Source organism: Phoenix dactylifera, chromosome 9, assembly GCF_009389715.1.
Source record: "Phoenix dactylifera cultivar Barhee BC4 chromosome 9, palm_55x_up_171113_PBpolish2nd_filt_p, whole genome shotgun sequence".
Taxonomy (NCBI): Eukaryota; Viridiplantae; Streptophyta; class Magnoliopsida; order Arecales; family Arecaceae; genus Phoenix; species Phoenix dactylifera.
The window spans coordinates 14,552,519-14,571,521 of NC_052400.1; the positions used below are offsets into that span (position 1 = coordinate 14,552,519).

The 19,003-nt window shown below is 42.4% G+C and overlaps 1 protein-coding gene across 1 annotated transcript; it reads right to left on the minus strand.

Annotated features, from left to right (window-relative positions):
• Positions 1-10,909: 10,909 nt before the first annotated feature.
• On the minus strand, positions 10,910-15,331 carry LOC103718995 (multicopper oxidase LPR1). Its single transcript, XM_008808036.4, has 3 exons — positions 14,959-15,331; positions 11,878-13,335; positions 10,910-11,179 (listed from the first exon to the last, which is right to left on the minus strand). The coding sequence occupies exons 1-3, from the start codon at positions 15,166-15,168 to the stop codon at positions 11,126-11,128; spliced, it is 1,722 nt and encodes a 573-aa protein (XP_008806258.2). The 5' UTR covers positions 15,169-15,331; the 3' UTR covers positions 10,910-11,125.
• Between the last annotated feature and the right edge of the window lie 3,672 nt (positions 15,332-19,003).

A 19,003-nucleotide genomic window follows, 5' to 3' on the forward strand; every position in this document is an offset into this window, starting at 1 on the left:
CCATCTTCGAGCTTCCTCAAAGTTAATTTTGATGGATGTGTACTGGATGGTGGTAGCAGAAGAGGAGTGGGCTTCGTCGTTAGGGGTCTAAACTCTAGGGTAATTGCGGCTGGTGGTTTCCAGATTTTCGATACCTCTGTCCCGAGGGCGGAGTTGAGGACTATCTTAGTGCTTGAGGGCGACTCGGTTATTGTCATTGGATGGATCCAACAGAGTGTGCGAGGGGTGGGTAATTACCATCCACTCCTTAGGGATATTCATGAGATAGTGAGAGGTGGAATGGCCCTGTAGGCTAAGCATATGTATCGAGAGGCCAACGGGGCAGCAGATTGGGTAGCCTTCTATGTGGCTAATCACTCTACAGAGACCTTGTGACTGGGAGAGAGAGGGCTATCTGGTGCCTTCCAAAATTTGTTATCTTTTGATTTTTTTTTTAGTGTATTCGTACCTGCTATGTATGATACATCTGTTTTCAGCAAAAAAAAAAAGGGATCTTTAGTACTTGTTATATTTCCAAACAATGATGTTGAAGGAAATTCAATGGAATTTAAGTGATCGCACAAATATGGTGCTATGAAATTATAATACAAATTTTGCATGTAGAAAAACAAGTTACAGCTCCTCAGATCAACCTTAGATAAGCTTCCTTTGGAACAAGGCTTGGGATGGGGCACCCTTAACCTAGTCCAGAGTGAGCTACATAGTATAAGCTTAGACCCACCAGAGCCGAAAAGGTTAATAATCTCTTTGACCAGACTAACCATGCCAGAGTTGAATGCCGACGCTTAATCGGGATGATTGGTCCTCACCAGCTGCAAGATTTTTTAGCTAGCTAGGCTGGCACGTTGCAAACCAATCGTTCTCACCCTTAGGACGTGAAGACTTTAACTATACGAGGATGAAATCCAGTTGGCATATCACTACTTTTAGAAGAAACAAATAAACACAACATGGTAGCCAATATCTATTGCCTTTAAAGGAACCAAGACTAGTTATATAAGGACCCATGTGGGCATGTGTTTAGTCTTACATCGATTATTTGTTGGGTAGATCTTGGGTACTTATATAGGATCAAGGAACTCAAATAATACCTTCCAGCTAGCCATTTTGGATGAGATCCTGGGTTGTTGCAAATGGTATCGGAGCGGACCTGGCCTATAACCTATGTGGACTAGGGGACACTGTAACACAGATCCATTAGTGCTGACCATAGGCCGATTGTGGTGTTTGTGATTAGATTTGAATGGATTTAAATCTCTAGTCTGACGAGGACGTCAGGATTTAAACGAGGAGAGTATGTAAGAACCCGTGCGGGCATGTGTTTAGTCCCACATCGGTTATTTGCTGGGTAGATCTTGAGTACTTATATAGGATCAAGGAACTCAAATAATACCTTCCAGCTAGCCATTTTAGGTGAGGTCCTGGGTTGTTGCAAGTTATTTCTGTCTCTTTTTTTTCTCTTTCTTTCTCTCTTTTTTTTTTTGACAAAATCCAATCCCTTCTTAACTGTTATAATGGAAAGTTTGTATAATCTATTGGGATCTTATAAGCCTTGAGCTCAACCTCACGCTTGATATTATAGGACATATACGAACATTTCGGCCACAAATTTTTGCTTAAAAATATTTTTTTGTCTTTTTGTTTTTTTGCATTTATGCAGCATAATTCTTTCACACTCTACCTTCTGGTCTTCGTACTAGCTAGACCGAAAAAAAACTAAATTTTGAAGAAAAAAAATCTCTAAACCTTGAGAACATGGACAAATGGAGAGTGTTTTATTTTCTCTCACTAAACATGGGACCTATGTAGAGATAGAAGCCGGGCAATTTTTTTTTTTGGGGTATTCGACCTATCTCAAACTTTAATAGGACTCATTTAGCAACACCCTATAGGGGAAGGATTTGGAATTTAAAACTAAAATCCATTAAGACTTTGGGATGGGTTTGGAATTGACCCTCGAATATCCGTAAACAGAACTCAATTATATAATATATATAAATATATATTATAAAATTTTACAAAAATATATATATGCAATGGAGGGATAAGGGGATTATAGACTTAATATTGGTATTATGGATTGTGGTTATTTGTTTAAGTTTGAATTGGAAGTTTGAATAGGTATCCAATTCGACTTGAATAATCTAATTTGAATAAACATTAATCGAACGGATTTGGGTACCCAACAGATTTACCATTTTTTGGTGGGATGGGTTTGAAATTTTTAGGCAATTTTTTAATCAAATTTTGAATGATTGGATTCAAATACAAGTAGAGCAAATTTTGCAGGTACTTTGTCCACTGTCAATCCTAGACCTATGGTTCCATTAAGCTATCGCCAAGCTGGTCGATCATGCTCATATCCAAAGAATGAAGGATAATGGATTGGTTAGTTGTTGGATGGGGATAGCAGGCCAACCTAGGTACTCCTGGTCTGCATGGTACTAAAGGACAAAACTGAGGTTTGGTGAAACTTCGACACGTCGAGACCACAAACATAATAGATAGACAAAGAGGTCGTGTATATCTTATTCTTATCCAAAGCATGCATGAAGCGACCGTAAAATTTTTAGCTGGATCAGATCCTGGAGGACCAATCCAGCTGTAAAGCAACACGTACAAATGCTCATATATACGCTCTTATCCTCTTTATTCATTTTGTGCATATTCTAGCCTTGCGGTTGGACTGATCCACCACCTCAGCATTGGACTCGTTCCACCCAAGAACCACTCGAAGTGACCCCTCAAATTGGTTCCTAAGGTCAACATCTAGGGCCTACAATTGCAGGTGCCAATGGGACGTGTCGTTTTCAATTGCTTGGCATCCTTATCTACCACCAAACCAAAATATCTGATTGGACGATGTGTTTGCCTCCAACTTGATTAAAAAAAATTGAATGTTACTTACATATTTTTATATTTTTTAAAAATATTTTTATATCATTTATATTTTAAGTTTAAGAGAGAGAAATAAAATATGTGCACCATCCAAGACTAAAAGTTTGGATTTACATTTATAAATAATAATAAATTCTAATAGTAAGATTTGAAAGTTCAAAACTATCCATACTATCTTCATATGCATCATCATGCATCCCAAGAATGCCATGAGATGTTCCCACGCATAACGCATGCTAAGATCTAGTCCATTTAATACTGGCTGCAGTTAGGAACTTTATTCATATATATATATATATATATATATATATATATATAATTATTCCATCTTCTATCTCAGCAAAGATTAGTCAAAGGTATCGCTGTTCACCTCGTTGGAAGCCTTGGATCGATAGGTGGGCCTGAACCCTGCATTGATAGCGAACGCCCTTCCTATCACATCATTTTTATTAAGAAAGTTATGTGGAAATAGCCCAAGGGCAACCGTATTGTGGGATCCAGGTCTTGTATCTAGTTTTGTTTTAAATGTAGTGATGCCATGACAATTATTAACCCCTACTAGAGACCTGCATGGAATCTGTAATCATAAAAATCCGTACAAACATCTATTTAATTTCATATCGATTACCCGTTAGATAAATATTGAATACTTATATATATATATATATATATATATATATATATATATATATATATATATATATATATATATATATATATATATATATATATATATGATCAAGAAAGCCAAATAATACTTTCTGACTAGCAATTTTAGATGAGATCCTAAGTTGTTACAAATGGTATCAGAGCGAACCCAGCCTATAACCTATATGAACTAGGAAATACTGTAGCACGAATTCATTGGGGCTGACCATGAGCCGATTGTAGTGTTTGTGATTATATTTGAATGAATTTAAATTCTTAGCCTGACGAGAACGTCAGAGTTTGAACGGAGGGAGTATGTGGGGATCCGTGCGGACGTGTATTTAGTCCTACATTGGTTAATTGTTGGGTAGATCTTGGATACTTATACATGATCAAGAAATCCAAATAATACTTTCCGGCTTGCCATTTTAGGTGAGGTCCTAGATTGTTACAGTAATGATGTTTAAATATCACTGCAGTCTTGGATTATACACATGTTTGTACACAACAATTATCTACATATAAAACAGTTTAATGCCAATAAAACATTACTCCCCATGTAGGGCAACACTAGCCGAATACATGTATGTCTATTTCAATATGAAGTTGGCAAGAAAATAATCCCAGCGATGTTTTACTTTACCGACATTTGTGAATCTTGTACTCATAAAAATATCCAATTTCCACGTAACTTGATAAATATAGAGCTGCATTACTTCTTTTTCCGCTGATCAATAAATATATTGGGGATGAATCAACAAAATATTTTAGAACGAATACAACCAGTAGAGGATGGTATTTGAAGGCGTATGATGTTATCCTATTCTTATGAGAAACTTTTGGATCTACATCTGCCTTGTGAGATGCAATAAGCCCTATAGCTTCCCAATAACTGAGGACCTTCACCTCAAGGATATTTTGGGTGCGACAGCCAACTGGTGCCAGAAGTGCTGTGATGCGGACCACTTCATCATGCCACGTTTCATAGCATTGGCGCATTCTAACACGTACCAATGTTACAACATGCAGGCCGTAAGAGGGTTCATGATAGTGGGGGAATGCCATTTGGAAAGCAAATGGTAACTTAGGATACTTGGATAGGTAAGTATTTTATCTCAAGATGTATTAGAGTATGAAACCAAAAACTTGAAGAGGCATGCAAGATAGTCCGTTTCACATGAATAAACTGGCATAGCTATACTCCATAAAAAATCTTACCTTTTCTTTTTTCCAGTAAGACAGGAGAATTACATTATAATCTTTTAAGGGACCTGCTGTGGCATGAACGAAAGAGAGTTTTGAACCCCAAAGACCTGATAATGATGCTATACACCTTGTTTCGCAAGACAACTTTGAATCTTAATCTCTAATTTGTCTCCTGGTATCGATGCTAATATGTTCTTTCAGGGAGTCGTAGGGGTCTTGTTGAAGGTTTTATTTTGATCCAAATGATCATTATCACAAGATCCTCAACATGTAGGAAATTATCTTTCTCCTAGCCCAAATTACTTCATATTGTCTGGTATGAGCTCAATCATTTCCACATAAGCAAGTTACAATGGAATAGATTATATATGAATCACTCTTCTTTGATGATCTGTTCGAGAAAGCCAAGATTTACTGATCTTTAATTTGTGTCCAAAGATCCCTTAGAGTTGAATTTTAACCGCACTACTTGGTGGATATATCTGATTGAAGAAAAATGATTTCGGGAGGAAAAGTCTCGAGGTCTGAATTTCCCAGAAACATAATGACTACATAGCTTTTGGATAAGCTTTCCTATCCGTGAATTAGTAGTTATTCCTTTGCCCATATTATGAACCTAATGCAAATCACATAAAATCGAGAGAAAAAATGGTTTTCTTGTTGGTAAACCAAGGGATGAGTCCCATTAATTGCACCTCAAAAGGAAACACCAAACTAATAAAATCCTATGAGATCATATTACATGCCTTGAGGGATTTTTAATTACATCCAAATGTGTGCGTCAAAAAAATAAAGACTCTCGACCACTCTGAGAACATTCCCGATAAATGGTTCAATCTTTATATAGCATTCACCCATGCACAAATCTTGCATCAATGCCTAGCTACGTTACTAGATATGGAACCAAAAGCGTGCTTGGAACTCTGTAGGTCGATCTGCATGCAAGTCAAGTTATAGATATAGCCAATCTCAAATGTTTGGAAGCCTATAATTTGAAATAATATTGCAAAGTCTAGTTGTGGCATGCTTGTAATTGAGATTCAACAATCCGTAACATGACTTGTGACTAAAATGTTTGCAAGACGAGCTGCATGGCTCAAATCCTAAGCTCCCCTTCTCTAGTTTTCCGCTTTGCATCTCCACCCAACTTCCTGTGCCTCCCTCTTCTCCTTTGTTGCTTTCCTCCTCCTTCCACCGTTTGTCCGAGAAATGCAAGCTTGGACTACCCCTTGCTACGGGACATTTGGATGATGACAAGGAATGTAGAGGCCTTTCAGGCTAAGCATATATTTAGAAAGGCCAATTGGGCTGACGATTGAGTGACCGTTTATGTGGCTAACCATTCAGAGAATGTCTTGTGGTCAAGGAAGAGAGTTGCCTCGAGCACTCCGTAAGATTGTCTTTTCTGATTTTATTAGATGTGTTCATACACGCATTGTATGACTAACTCATTAAAGCAAAAAAATAAATAAATAAATAAAATATTGTCTCCTAAACTTGATTATCACAATTAAATTGTAATACAACCTGAGCTGTAATACAACTTAAATTACATAGTTTCAAATAGGAAAAAGATGGTGACCCATGCATGCAACTACGAATGCAACACAGCACATCCAAGATAGATCTCATGGTATAGATTGTGACTCTCTTTTATCCATTTTCTCTCAACTTAATATCACTTATGAGGATTGAAAGGCTTCTTTTCACTCTCTTACAAGTATCCCGTTACTCCCCATTCCCAAATCAGACGCATGCTCATTGACCGGTAGGCATTGACCGGTCGGCCCGGCATCACTTTAAAAAAAAATACTCTCAAAGGTGGAAGAAACCGCGAAGCGCGATTTTTACCAATTTTTGGAGTTTGCTGAACCGTTGGATGTCACTGCTGAATCGGTCAAGATCCTCTTCTTATCGCCAAGGAACGGAACTGTAATTTTTTTTTGACTGTACCGAACCGTCGGATGCGACAGCTGCACGGTAAAAGATCCGCTTTCTTCGTTGAAAGAACCCATCGAGGGGCATATCCGTAAATTACTAAAAGTAAATAAAGTAGCACCCTTGTGACGCTTGCGTGACGCCAGCGCGTGCGTACCTGCGGCTTAAATCGGGCCCCTCGCAGCCCTCTCTCTCCGCCCAAAGGGCGTCAGAAAGGCGTCCTTCTCCCCGGTCCCAGCCGCCCTGTGCTCCAATCAAGAGCCCTCCTTCTCCCCACTACCTCCAGGTAAAAAAGAAACCGTCGCCTTCCTGCCCCCTCTCGCTCCTTCGAGGGAGCTTACGCCTTTTTCGTAGCCTTTTGGGCTCTCAGAGGAGTTCTTCCTCCTCGCTCGCAGATCGTCGAGGCCTTCCTTCCGGAGGAGATCGGCAATGGCGCCTCTCCGAGACTGGTCGCGTCCTCAGCATCCATTCCCACACCGTTGAGGTTTTCATCCGGATTCTGTCTTCTTTCCTCTCGATTACCAATTTTTTTCCCCTCGTGGAATCATATAATCTAGTCTTTCCGTTGGAAAGTGACGGAAGTTCCGGATGGTGAAAAAAGTATCGCCCTGGGAGTCCCCACCCACTTGCTATCTTAAAGTGGATTTAATGGGAACATGCTATCCAGTGGAGAGTGGTAGGCGTGGCATTTGTGATTAGAGACCATGCTACCAGACTGCTTGCATGCAAGATATATATTGGAGGCTGACAAAATTATACCGGAGGGGGACTCTGCTGTCTTGGTTGATCATCTTCAGACAGAAAGATGGAAGGAGATGGAACATCTACTTTTTTCTGATATGCATCGGATGCTACGGGAGTGTTGGACTATTCAGATCAGACATGTTCTTCGAAAGGCAAATCAAGTGGTTGATTGAGTCGCCTCCTTTGTTGCCTAGCATTTCGGAGAGTAAATATGGACTCAGTAGTTCTCAATTTTTTTTTGCTCTTTGTAGTTTTCTTGATAGTGATATATCTAGTTGTGCTTATGTGAGAACAGTTTTAAATGGTGGGAAAAAAAAGAAAGTAAGAGAGAGAGAGAGAAGTATCGCCCTTTCTTTGGGGAAAGATGAATGGGTCCAGGAATGGGGCCAAATAGCTACAGAACGAAGCCTTTTGGACGAAAAGGGTGTACTTTCCGGCCCACCTACTAAACTCTACGGCATCTGATACTAAATGGTAGGGGGGGAAAATACAGGATATGACTTCGATGCACCATGAGATCGGCAACATGAATGGCCTCAAAGTCATCAAAGATTTCCTGAATGACCCCCTCGACTCAAAAGTGTTTCTTTTTTTTTTTTTTTCAAATCACAGGAGTTCCTACAGCGAAAGAGAGAGAAGCTACGATTTCGTCCTTGAGCAGTACTTTCTTTAATTTTGTGCTCATAGAGTCAAGCCCTAGAAAAAATAGTCTAGAAAACCTGCCATACATATAGCACGCGAGTAAAATACCTCGCAGTCACTTTTTTTCTAGAATATGGGTTTTTACCATGTGAAGTTGGGTAAATCAGTGGGCAAGAGGCATGACCCTGCAGAGTCTTAAAGTTGTTGAAGTCCATAAAGCTGGACACTCAGGGGTCGGTTTTCTTCAACCGAGAGGGATGGAGGAAACCAAATCAACTCAACCCAATTCAACTCAACTCAACTCTGTCTATATTTTGTACATAGTCGTCCCCAAGCCTGAATAAAAGAGGAGGATCATGGTAAGTTGACGGCCAGTAGAAAACTGTAATTACATCCTATGAACATGGATGAACGAAACCCAACCTTAAAAAAGCGTATAGGAATTGCCTTCTTGTGGAAATGCCAGGTCTTGGGTCCATATGGATGTGTTTTCTAGTTAGGATTGCAAGCATCTTAGCCATATTCAGTTTAGGTCGTTATCATTTTCATGTTGGAGACCTTATACAGGTTGTTTAAATATTCTTATTATTGTTTAAATATTATATGCTTGCATATGGGGCCCGCGTAATTGTTAAAATTATCACTTGTCTTAAAAGATTAAGCTTATAGAATGAAATAGATTTATTTATATATTTTATATTTTCTTATATTTCCTCTCACATATGGGCTAGATTTTCTTTTAATGGATGAGCCCAACATGTAAAATTTTTAATATGAAGTTAAAGAGTGCAGAAACAGAGTTCGAACTTAGGAGCTCTGCTCTGATACCATGTTAAGATGGATGAATTTGAGAAGTTTTGATATTCAGTGGTATCATATGCATCATGCGGTCTTTGACTGCGCTCATACGACAGCTACCTTTTAAAACATTGGTTGTGCCCCCAAATTAGAAAGTTTAATTAAATACAAATTCTAAAGCTAATGGCTCATCTATTGCTAGACTAGATCATTAACTGCCACTTCTTTGTCATCATACCACTATTTCCCACTTTAGCATCCTTCATATATGTACAAAGGCTGAAGTAGTCAGCGTACGGGTTTGAACTTCCAAAACTTGGAGAGAGGAGGATATTAAAGAGTAGGGAAGTTCCGAGATTAAACAGAGATTTTGGGTAGATCCTTGAGACTAAAGTATTTAAAGAGCTGGCCAATTATGGATTTAAAATTTTGGTTGCACCTGCATTGCACAATGCCTTTTATTTCGTTTTCGGCTTCACTTCATGGTAGTTTTGCCATTTTCATATCATAATGCCTGATATTTTTCTGCTTATCATTATTAGGGATATGTTGGCAACAAATCGGCTGTCTTTCCTCTTCAACTTCTTGGCTATGATGTGTTTCCAATCAACTCTGTGCAGTTCTCCAATCATAGTCAGTTTTATGACATACTATGACTTATTAAAGCATATCCACTTGCACCTTCATGTCAGTTTTAGTTTCCGAGTTCCAGTATTGTCGACATGCATAATGTAATCCATTCATCTCTAGTAGTATTCATTTAATAAATTTTTAGCTTACTTTTTAAAATTCAATTGCCAGACTTCGCATAGGTGAGCATCATTTTAAAATTAATAGCTACAGTTACGGTTGCATCAAACTGTCCAATTCAAACTGATGGGGGAAAAGTGGGCCCACCAACGCACGTGACTGAGGAACCCAAATCCGACGACGTACGTAATCTCAATAGACATGATCTCGGCAACCATGACCTTGGTGAGCACGAGTTCGACAAGCGCACTCTGACCGAGCAGAGCCCGCTCGACCTCGAGACTAGAAAGGATCCAGTCAAAATCCACAGCCGACTCCACCAAGAATCAAGCTGATCTCCGAATCAAAACGGCTACCACGTTCTCCATATCCGGGATCGACCCCTGCAATCAACGCCACGACAGCTGTCGAATTCAAATCCTTCCATTCTCCACCAAGGGCCAGTTAATTCAAATTCTCAGGCCAATTGAGGTAACGTATTTCAGTCTGAAATCCCCGCCATAACGCCGGATAGCGTGTAACTACCACACCACCTCTTATAAAGAGGAGAAACTCCAGAAAGACGGGGACTCTTCTTTCTCCTCCACGCCTGGGCTTCTCCACCAAAAAACTATCTTCAAATTCCTCTCTGACTTAAGCATCGGAGGGCCTTTGTCGGAACCCCCGGCCCAAGCTTTTTGCAGGTTCCCCGGAGGTAGCCGTCAGTCGCCACCATCTTCCGAAGATAGCCTTCTACAACCGCCTGCGGCGGAAGCTCCTCCCTTTGGTCCGCAATCACCCCCGGGTCCTATTTCCGGCAACAACACAAACTATGCTTGCAAGAGAAAAAAAGTGAAAGATAGCTTATAATTCTTCAGTAATAATGTTGTCTATAAAAGAGTACAAATCCTCTACAATTCCAGGTCCTTGAAATATATATCACTACGAAGTCCAAATATAAATTTGAGCATGCATGGTAAAACAGTCCAGAGTATGTATTATATGGTTGGCGGTGTTCATAATTTATTTAAATAGTAGAAAGATTTTTGTATGCAAACTAACTACTCATTTAGCACTCATTGCGCATGCAATGAGGAATGGTATGTTTTGCACAATTAAGAAGCTCCTTTCAAAATGTTTGCATTGATAAGTATTATGATATGTGATGCATATACTTTAGTTTCAATAAAACTAAAAAATATTTAAAGAAATAATAAATATTGGAGGAAGGATTTGAACTTTTTGACCTTGTAGTTGTTAACCGCGGGATTGGCAGGATGGGAGAAACATGGATGGACACGCTTCATGCACAGGATACATTAGATGGATTGATTTCATGTAGGAGAAAAGATTTTTATCACCTCTAGAAAAGTTAATTCATATTTGATATCATCATGCAAGTTGGCAACTCCAACCTTAAGGATGCCTTTACAGCGATAAAAGGCATAGTTGCCTTTCTTCTTTATCAACTGAATACCTCTTTAAACAAGACTCGGACCATTTGATCAATCAGTAGATCCTCTCAAGGTATGAGTTTTAAAGGCCTCATCATCTCATTATCTTCATGATCTAAAATCTGCATTACAAGTTGAGCAAAAAAGGTAGTTAGTACAAATTCATTCAAAAAAAAAATACATGTACAGCCGAGAAATTAATTAAAAGACTAATAATTTTTTTAAGATTCTGTATAACTTAAAAAAGGTTCCACTCTGACAGTCAGTCAGGATCTTAACATGGCAAGTCTCACTAGATACACCACCAAAATCAGATAGGATTTGGTCATAATGGCAGTGATTTTTCAATGACGCTAATGATTGGCATCTTGCAGATTTAGTGACATAGAGGTACAGGTGGTGCACAAGCTAGGTGGCAAAACAGTTGAAGATTTGGATATTATATGCGTAACCATATATTGTGGGAAACAGGATAGATTTTGGTGGTGGTGGAAGTGCTCTGCTGCCAAAACAGATGTCAAGAGGCAGGACATTAGATATATATATTTATATATATCCATTGGATTTGGGGCTAAGCGCAAAGCAACGGTAAAACGATAAAGTAACAAACAATAAATAATAACAAAAAAAAAAACTTAAAAAGATAGCTAGGAGCATTAAGTCCAGAAGTTTAATTATGTTGATAGGATTTAGGTCTCATTATTTGTATATGTCCGTGGACCATGTCGTTCAGAGATTCTTTTTTTGCGTCAGAGAGACAGAGAGAGAGAGAGAGAGAGAGAGAGAGAGAGAGAGAGAGAGAGAGAGAGAGAGAGCTTACGTGGCAGTGATAAACGTAACCCGGCTCCTCGGTCGAGTTGAAAGGATACTTCCCCTTCTTCGGCCCGAGGGGCCTGAACCGGACCAGGATCCTCGTCACGCACCCGGGCCTCACCTTGAACACGTTCTTCCACCCTCTCTCGTACCGCGGCGCACTGTATCTCTTTCCCTTTGCGTGATCCGCCACGCGGCACTTGATCGCATTGTTCAACCTCATCATGCAGTCCTTGAACCCGTCTGCGTCCACCAGCTCCCGCTGCTCCAGTACCACGAACACCGCGAGATGGATGTGCAGCGGGTGATTGTCGTCCGTCAGATTGATTACGTGCCACACCTCGCTGCTGCCCTCCCTCGGCGTCTCCGTCGCCGGCTCCAAGAACGACTTCCCGTTGAGGTATAAATGGGTCGGCTCCCCCGTCGCGCTTTCGTACTCGTACATCGCGATGTACCGCGTCTTAGCCGCTCGGTGCACCGCCGGCGCAGGATACTGGAACAGCCTCTCCGGGATCCGCGACGAGTCCTCCTCCCTCCGCCGCCCGATCACGAACTTCATCACCCGGCCGTTGATCTCGTCGGCCGGGTCGCCGGAGGGGTACGGGTACGGAGCGTCGTTGGCGAGGATCGTCGAGTCGGTGGGCGATCGGGAGAAATCGACGATCACGTCGGCGATCTCCGACGGGGCGAGGAGGAATTTCTTGGAGCTCACCGGTCTGGGAAGGTAGACGGAATCGGAGGCGACGTGGACGAATCGGAGTCCGTTGGTGAAGAAGAAGCGGAAGAAGCGGGCGTTGCTGGCGTTGATGATCCGGAAGCGGTACCGGCGGCGGCGGACGGCGAGGAAAGGCCAGGCCTTGCCGTTGACGATGATGGCGTCGCCGAAGTACTCGGGCTGCCACTGGGGGTGGATGTGGGGGTTGTTGCCGGTGGAGTTCATGTAGATAGAGCCGTCGGAGAAGAAGCTCCGGTCGAAGACAACGAGGGGGAGGTCGAATCGGGGTCCGGAGGGAAGGCGGAGAGGGGATTCGAGGGCGGGGGCGAGGAGGGAATAGGCGCCGAAGAGACCGGCGAGGAGGTTGACGCGGGTGAGGGCCATGGCATGGTCGTGGTACCAGAGGGAACCGGGGGGCTGGGCGTTGGGGTAGAAGAAGGTGGGGCGAGACCATTTGGGGCCGGTGGCGGAGAAGGAGGAGGTGAACCAGGCGAGGGAGTTGCCGTCGGAGTGCGGGGGGTGGACGCCACCGTGGAGGTGGACGACGGTGGGGACGCCGCCGGCGTGGGGGCGTGGGGCCGGGAGCGTAGGGTCCCAGGGAAGGATGTGGCGGGAAGGGAGATGGTTGGTCCACGTCACGTGCGTGGGGACGCCCTGGAGGGCCTCGATGGTGGGGCCCGGCACGGTAGCGGTTTCTTTGGAGGTGCCGAAGGCGAAGACGCGCGTGGGTGGGAGGTCCCGGTGGAAATTCTGTCTCGAAAAGGAAATATAAAAATTAATAACCAAATGGGATCATCGTTCATTTGAGGAATTGCGACGGCTGTCACAAAAAAAATTGATAGATAAATAGATAAATACATAAATAATATTCTATGATGATGTGGTGTGTGGTGGTGATTTGGCGGCTTTTTTTTATTGGTACAAGTGATTTGGCAGCTTTCGGTGGGCGATGTGGGTGAAGTTAGCGCCGAGACCCGAGAGTTCTTGAACAGCTTCCTTTTTGTGATTTTCCTTGCAATACAACTTAGAGAAGATCTTTCGTACTTGTGCAAGGATAACACTGCTGAATGGACTATAAAATGCAAGTTTCCCGATAATCGCCCCTACGCTCGATGGAACCCAATCCTCACAACTAAAGCATTTGTTGTCACGTTTAGATCCATAAGATGCCCCTACTTTACGCAGTAGATGTGATCCAGCTCCAACAAGCCCTTCTTTCCCGTCTTTCATGTAGCAGCCATATTCAAAGTGAAAACCTACTAATTATATATAGACGAAAACCTACTATATCACAAGACACCAACTGAGAATACGTATACGTAATCACGAAATCATGTCAAAGTGAACAAAGGTGGATTACCATAGTGGTGTTATCTTGGTGCAACATCTTCGTTTTATATTTAAACTGTGTGATAGAAAATGGGAATATCCTCTCAAATACCCTATAGTCCCCGAAATAGGCCTGGTAAGAGAGAGGCGATAATTCTATTTTGCTAATTTAGCTGAATAGAATTATCCCATGGAATAGGAAAAACGTATCCCCTCTGGTTAGAATTTTGCCCTTATCCACCTTTAAACATGTTGAAAAATGGGAGGACAATTTTTTAGCACTGTCATAAAATCTAAATTATTGTACAGCCGATGCAAATTTGTTATGCTTATCCCTTCAATCAGATACCAAGAGGAGGTTTATCCTGTGAAATAACTTATCCCTTACTGTGCACGGCACAGCTAGGCCTTTTTTAATTCTTTTAATTTTTATAGGGGTACGATCTATTGGTCTTCCACTTGTTGAAGATTACGCTAATCCAAACAGTAGCGAAACTATTTCGATGTGGACAGCACAAAAGTGAAGCTATTAGCACTCAGACAGTAGCTTTGTTTATTTCCTTGCCTTAAAGTCCCATGTGGACAGCACAAAAGCGAATCTATTAGCAGTCAGACAGTAGTCAACTTAAAAATTGTTATTCCAATTCCATCTTTCTCCAAAAGCGTTCAAGGCAACGGACGCATGTAGGAGATTAGCCTACTCCAGCTTCTACTTTGCCGAGGACTACGTGTGGTGTAGGCTACTAGGTAAAATCTCAGGGAGGATTAGCATCCCTAACTGAGTTTTTTTAATGAAAGAAAGCGAATCACTGCAATCATAATTTTCTATATAATTAGAAATTAGCCTCATTAGAAGGAGATGCTTGATAAGCAGCCATCTGATGCCGAACCATCATCGTCGGACACGGTGTCCAACCACGGCCGCTGGGCCGGTGGCCGGCCGGTGAGCTCAGATCCCAGCACCACCCAGGGACTCAAAAAACATGGGGCGAAAAAAAAATGCGAAGGGAAAGGATAAGGTTTATGGGCTACAGGGGAACTGACCCATGTCTTTTCGTACATGCCGATGGTGAGATTACCGGCGACCGGAACGCCGTCCCTGACCTCGTACCCTCGGAGCCTGGGCATGTCGGGGAGCTCGTCCACGAACATCTCGAGCTTGGAGGCGCTGAACAGCGCTTCCCCATTATCACCACCACCCCACGCTCCCTCCACGGCCAAAGAGAGTATGAGGAAGAAGAGAGCCATCTCCATGGCCGCCTTCTTTTCGCCTTGGTCTTGGTGTTTTATTTTGTATTCTTCTTAGCTCTCGCCCGTGGGATTAGGGGAGAAGGCGTGAAGGGCGAAGTGCGTGGGATTGGGTGCCTTTGGGGGTGGCTCTCCCTTGTTTTTATTGGAGGGCGCTTCCCATTTTTGAGAATATCTTCAGCTGGCTGGATATGGAGGAGGCGGTTGGCGTTGATCGGGAGGTCGCTGTATCTTATTAGTGTTGGCTGTCGATTCTTTCCAGAGGGATTTCGAAATAAAGTTGATGGTGGGGTCATATGCAGTGCCTTTTGCCGCGCATACGAGGACTTTTGGCTGCCGGGGGCTTAATATAGTCCGTTTGTCATCCATTCCTAGGCTCCACATAATCTGCAACTCTGGATGTGGCTTGGTTGCTGAGCCAGGTCGCTGTATCACTGGCTTTTGGTCGACATTTGGAGACTATTAAATAAGTATGTATGCTGTCTTCCAAACTGTGTATGTTTATTGAGACACTAATAGAGCTACAGACTTGATCACCTTATTTACGGCTCGCTACTCTGGTCATATTCTCTAAACCCATCATGTATCTGTTCCTCCATCGTTGGGGTGTATTCTCTCTTCGAACTTGTATGGCAGTGCTCATGCAAGACTAGTGTCAGCAGCTGATATACCAAAAAAAAAATCTAAATCTTTGAGATATTTTCTTTTCCTTCTGTTAGAAATAACAAGATATTGATTATTACAGTAATTAAGTATCATTATACATATAGTTTTATATATATACACGTGTACATGTATGCATATAATTTTGAAAAGGAGGGGGGGAGAGATAAGGACTCTTTCAAAATATAATTATTCAAATTTAGATTTTTTGGAGTGCACTATGCAAGAATCAAATGTACAATAACTCCAAAAGAACATGATAGTGGAGCAAGCCCCAATTTATGTCTTTAATAATTATTGCCCTAAACAAAATTCAAATATATAATATTTGCCGCTTAGACAAAAAAAAAAGATGTGGCAAGATGTAGCTAATAGGGCTAGCACCCACTTCATCAAATACTTTTCATTGTTGCACATACTAATGTAGATACATAGAAATATCATTTTCATTTGGTTGACTATAATTGAAAAAAAGAGCCTGCTAGATCCAATGTTTGGAGGATACAGGCTCATAGATGTATCATCACAATTATTATGCGATCGAAACATTCATCAATTAAAATTTCATTGAACATGCACGATGGCATTATGGTGCCGATTTAGTTAGGATTTACCACTAGTTTGATATATTCGTAGTATTTACAGAAGAGTGCTGCTTTCCATCACCACTCCAATTGCTATTGAGTGCATCAGTCTCCTCTGGCAGTCGGGGTTTGGTATCGTACATGAGGTTCATGCGAGTGGCCAGCGGTTCCTAGATATATAATCTACACCATACTTTCTTGACTTTTGGGGGAATCTCTGACAATTTGCAGGCCAGGCTTCCTTGTTTAAGATAGTGAAACGTCTAAAAGTCTCCAAGTAGTTCATGGTCTTTTTCGCTTTAGCGTTGGATAAAAATCTGTGCATATAAAATTACAGAGCAACCAGTACACAAGTGATAATGAAATGGACAACGCAACCTCCCCAATAAAGTGCAGAGGAAATTTCTATGTGGAAAGGTGTGCTTTTTTGCTTGGTACACAGACTTAGAATGCTTTGTTGCTCAAATGGACATAATGTGTCCAATGAGTCCAAACTCTACCACCGCCGTTCTCTCTCATGCAGGGTCGGTGGTGTATCTTTCGTAGGTCTGTTAACGAGCCGAGCTGCTCAAGCTCGGCTCGAGCTCGACTTGTTAGTCAAACAAGCCCGAGCCCGGCTTAAAATAAGGCTCGTTTAAACTCGAGCTCGAACCCGAACAGCTCACGGGTCCTTTTGGGCTCGTGACTTAACACTATCTACCGCCAAGAGCCTTTTTGAGCCCCCCCTCTCCTCTCCTAGGCCCACTTGGAAAGGCTCTTCATGTCAACTAGACGACATCCCATTTATTTTTTCCATCTCTTTCTCTCTTCGTCTTCCGAGCGTGGAACCCTGTCACCGGAGCCATGACCAAGCGGCGGCGACTAAAACCTCCGCCGCTGCTGGCTGCCTCAACTCCTCCTCCTCCGTTGGCGACACCACCAAAGCAAAACCCTAGTCCTAACCCTAAGCCTAAGCCGGCAGCCGCCCGGACCAAAACGTAGCGGTCCCTTGCCCCCTCTCTCCTCCGCTCTGATACCGCTGCCGCTGGATGGGAGCCGCTACATATCTCCTGCTCCGAGCTCTCCCTCCCCCGCTCCCTTTCCACTGGCCAGACCTTCCGGTGGCGGTGCACCACTGCCAATTGCTTCACCGGCACCGTTGGGCTCTCATGAACTCCTTAGAAGAAGAAAAACTGTGATTTTTAGGGTATTTTTATTTGGTTCAAACTCCCCCCTCCTTTTCCGGGTCCACTTGGAAAGGCTCTTCATATCAACTAGATGACATCCCATTTATTTTTCCCATCTCTTTTCCTCTTCGTCTTCGGAGCGCGGAACCCTCTCACCGGAGCCATGACCATCGCCGCCGCTGGCTGCCTCAACTCCTCCTTCTCCGCTGGCGACACTACCAAAGCAAAACCCTAGCCCTAACCCTAATCCTAAGCCAATAGCCTCTCGGACCAAAACGCAGCGGTCCCTCGCCCCCTTTCTCCTTTGCTCCAACACTGCCGTCGCCAGATGGGAGTGCCTACATATCTCCCGCTCCAAACTCCCCCTCCCCCTCTCCCTTCCCACTAGCCAGACCTTCCGGTGGCGGCGCACCGCTGCCGATTGCTTCATCGGCGTCGTTGGGCTCTCAAGAATTTCTTGGGAGAAGAAAAGCTATGATTTTTAAGGTATTTTTATTTGGTTCAAAGTTTCAGTTTTTTTTTTTTTTTGTTATTTTTACTATGGAGGGTGTGATTTTTTTTGTTATTTTCTTGTGGTGTTTATTTCCTTCGCATAATAGTTGTTTTGAGATCTGTGCGGCAATGGATGGAGTTTGGAGAACTTTAAGTTCTATGCAAGGCGCCTACCATCGTACAATTCTGAGATGCCGTCAAGTCCACCAACTACCTCACTCTCACCGCCTGAGATGTTGCCAAGCGGAGGTGCAACGGAAGGCTATCCCTTGCTAATTAGGTTGATTACCCCCCCATAGCTTGATGCTCCCTGACCTCGGCATCTTCATCACTGGGCCCCTGAACCATTTTTCCATCCATATAAAGGTGTGCTGGGTTCCCCATCGGCCATCGAGCTCTAGTACTCGTACATTGTAATGTATCTCCTTACAGTGGCCTCCCGCACATTGTCGGGCTGATAATTCACTAGGCTTGCCGAGATCCTCGAATTATCGATCGGGGTATCAGCCAATATGATGAGTTTGAGCCGATGATACGAAACTTGCGGCATTGTATGTACGATGCATGCATATATGTATGTAGAAGTAGATATGTAACAGATAATCTGTTTGGAAGGTAGGTATGTATATATGCATGTATGTAGAAGTAGATACACAACAGAGAAACTATTTTGATCAAGAATGCCATGGAGAGTATCAAATTAATTTTTTTCTGTCTTGGATCGGAGCTGCTCCAAATAGGGAGATGACATTGTTGCCTTTTGTACATGCAAAGACTTCATTTTCATTCTAACAATTTTATGGACAATATATTTTATATTAATTTCCTGTAAAGGAAGCTAATAACTTTAAAAATTGATGAGAAGTCATTGAAATTGAAGATCCAAATCTTGAATATGATTTACACCACAAAAGTATCCACAAACCAAAATTTGTA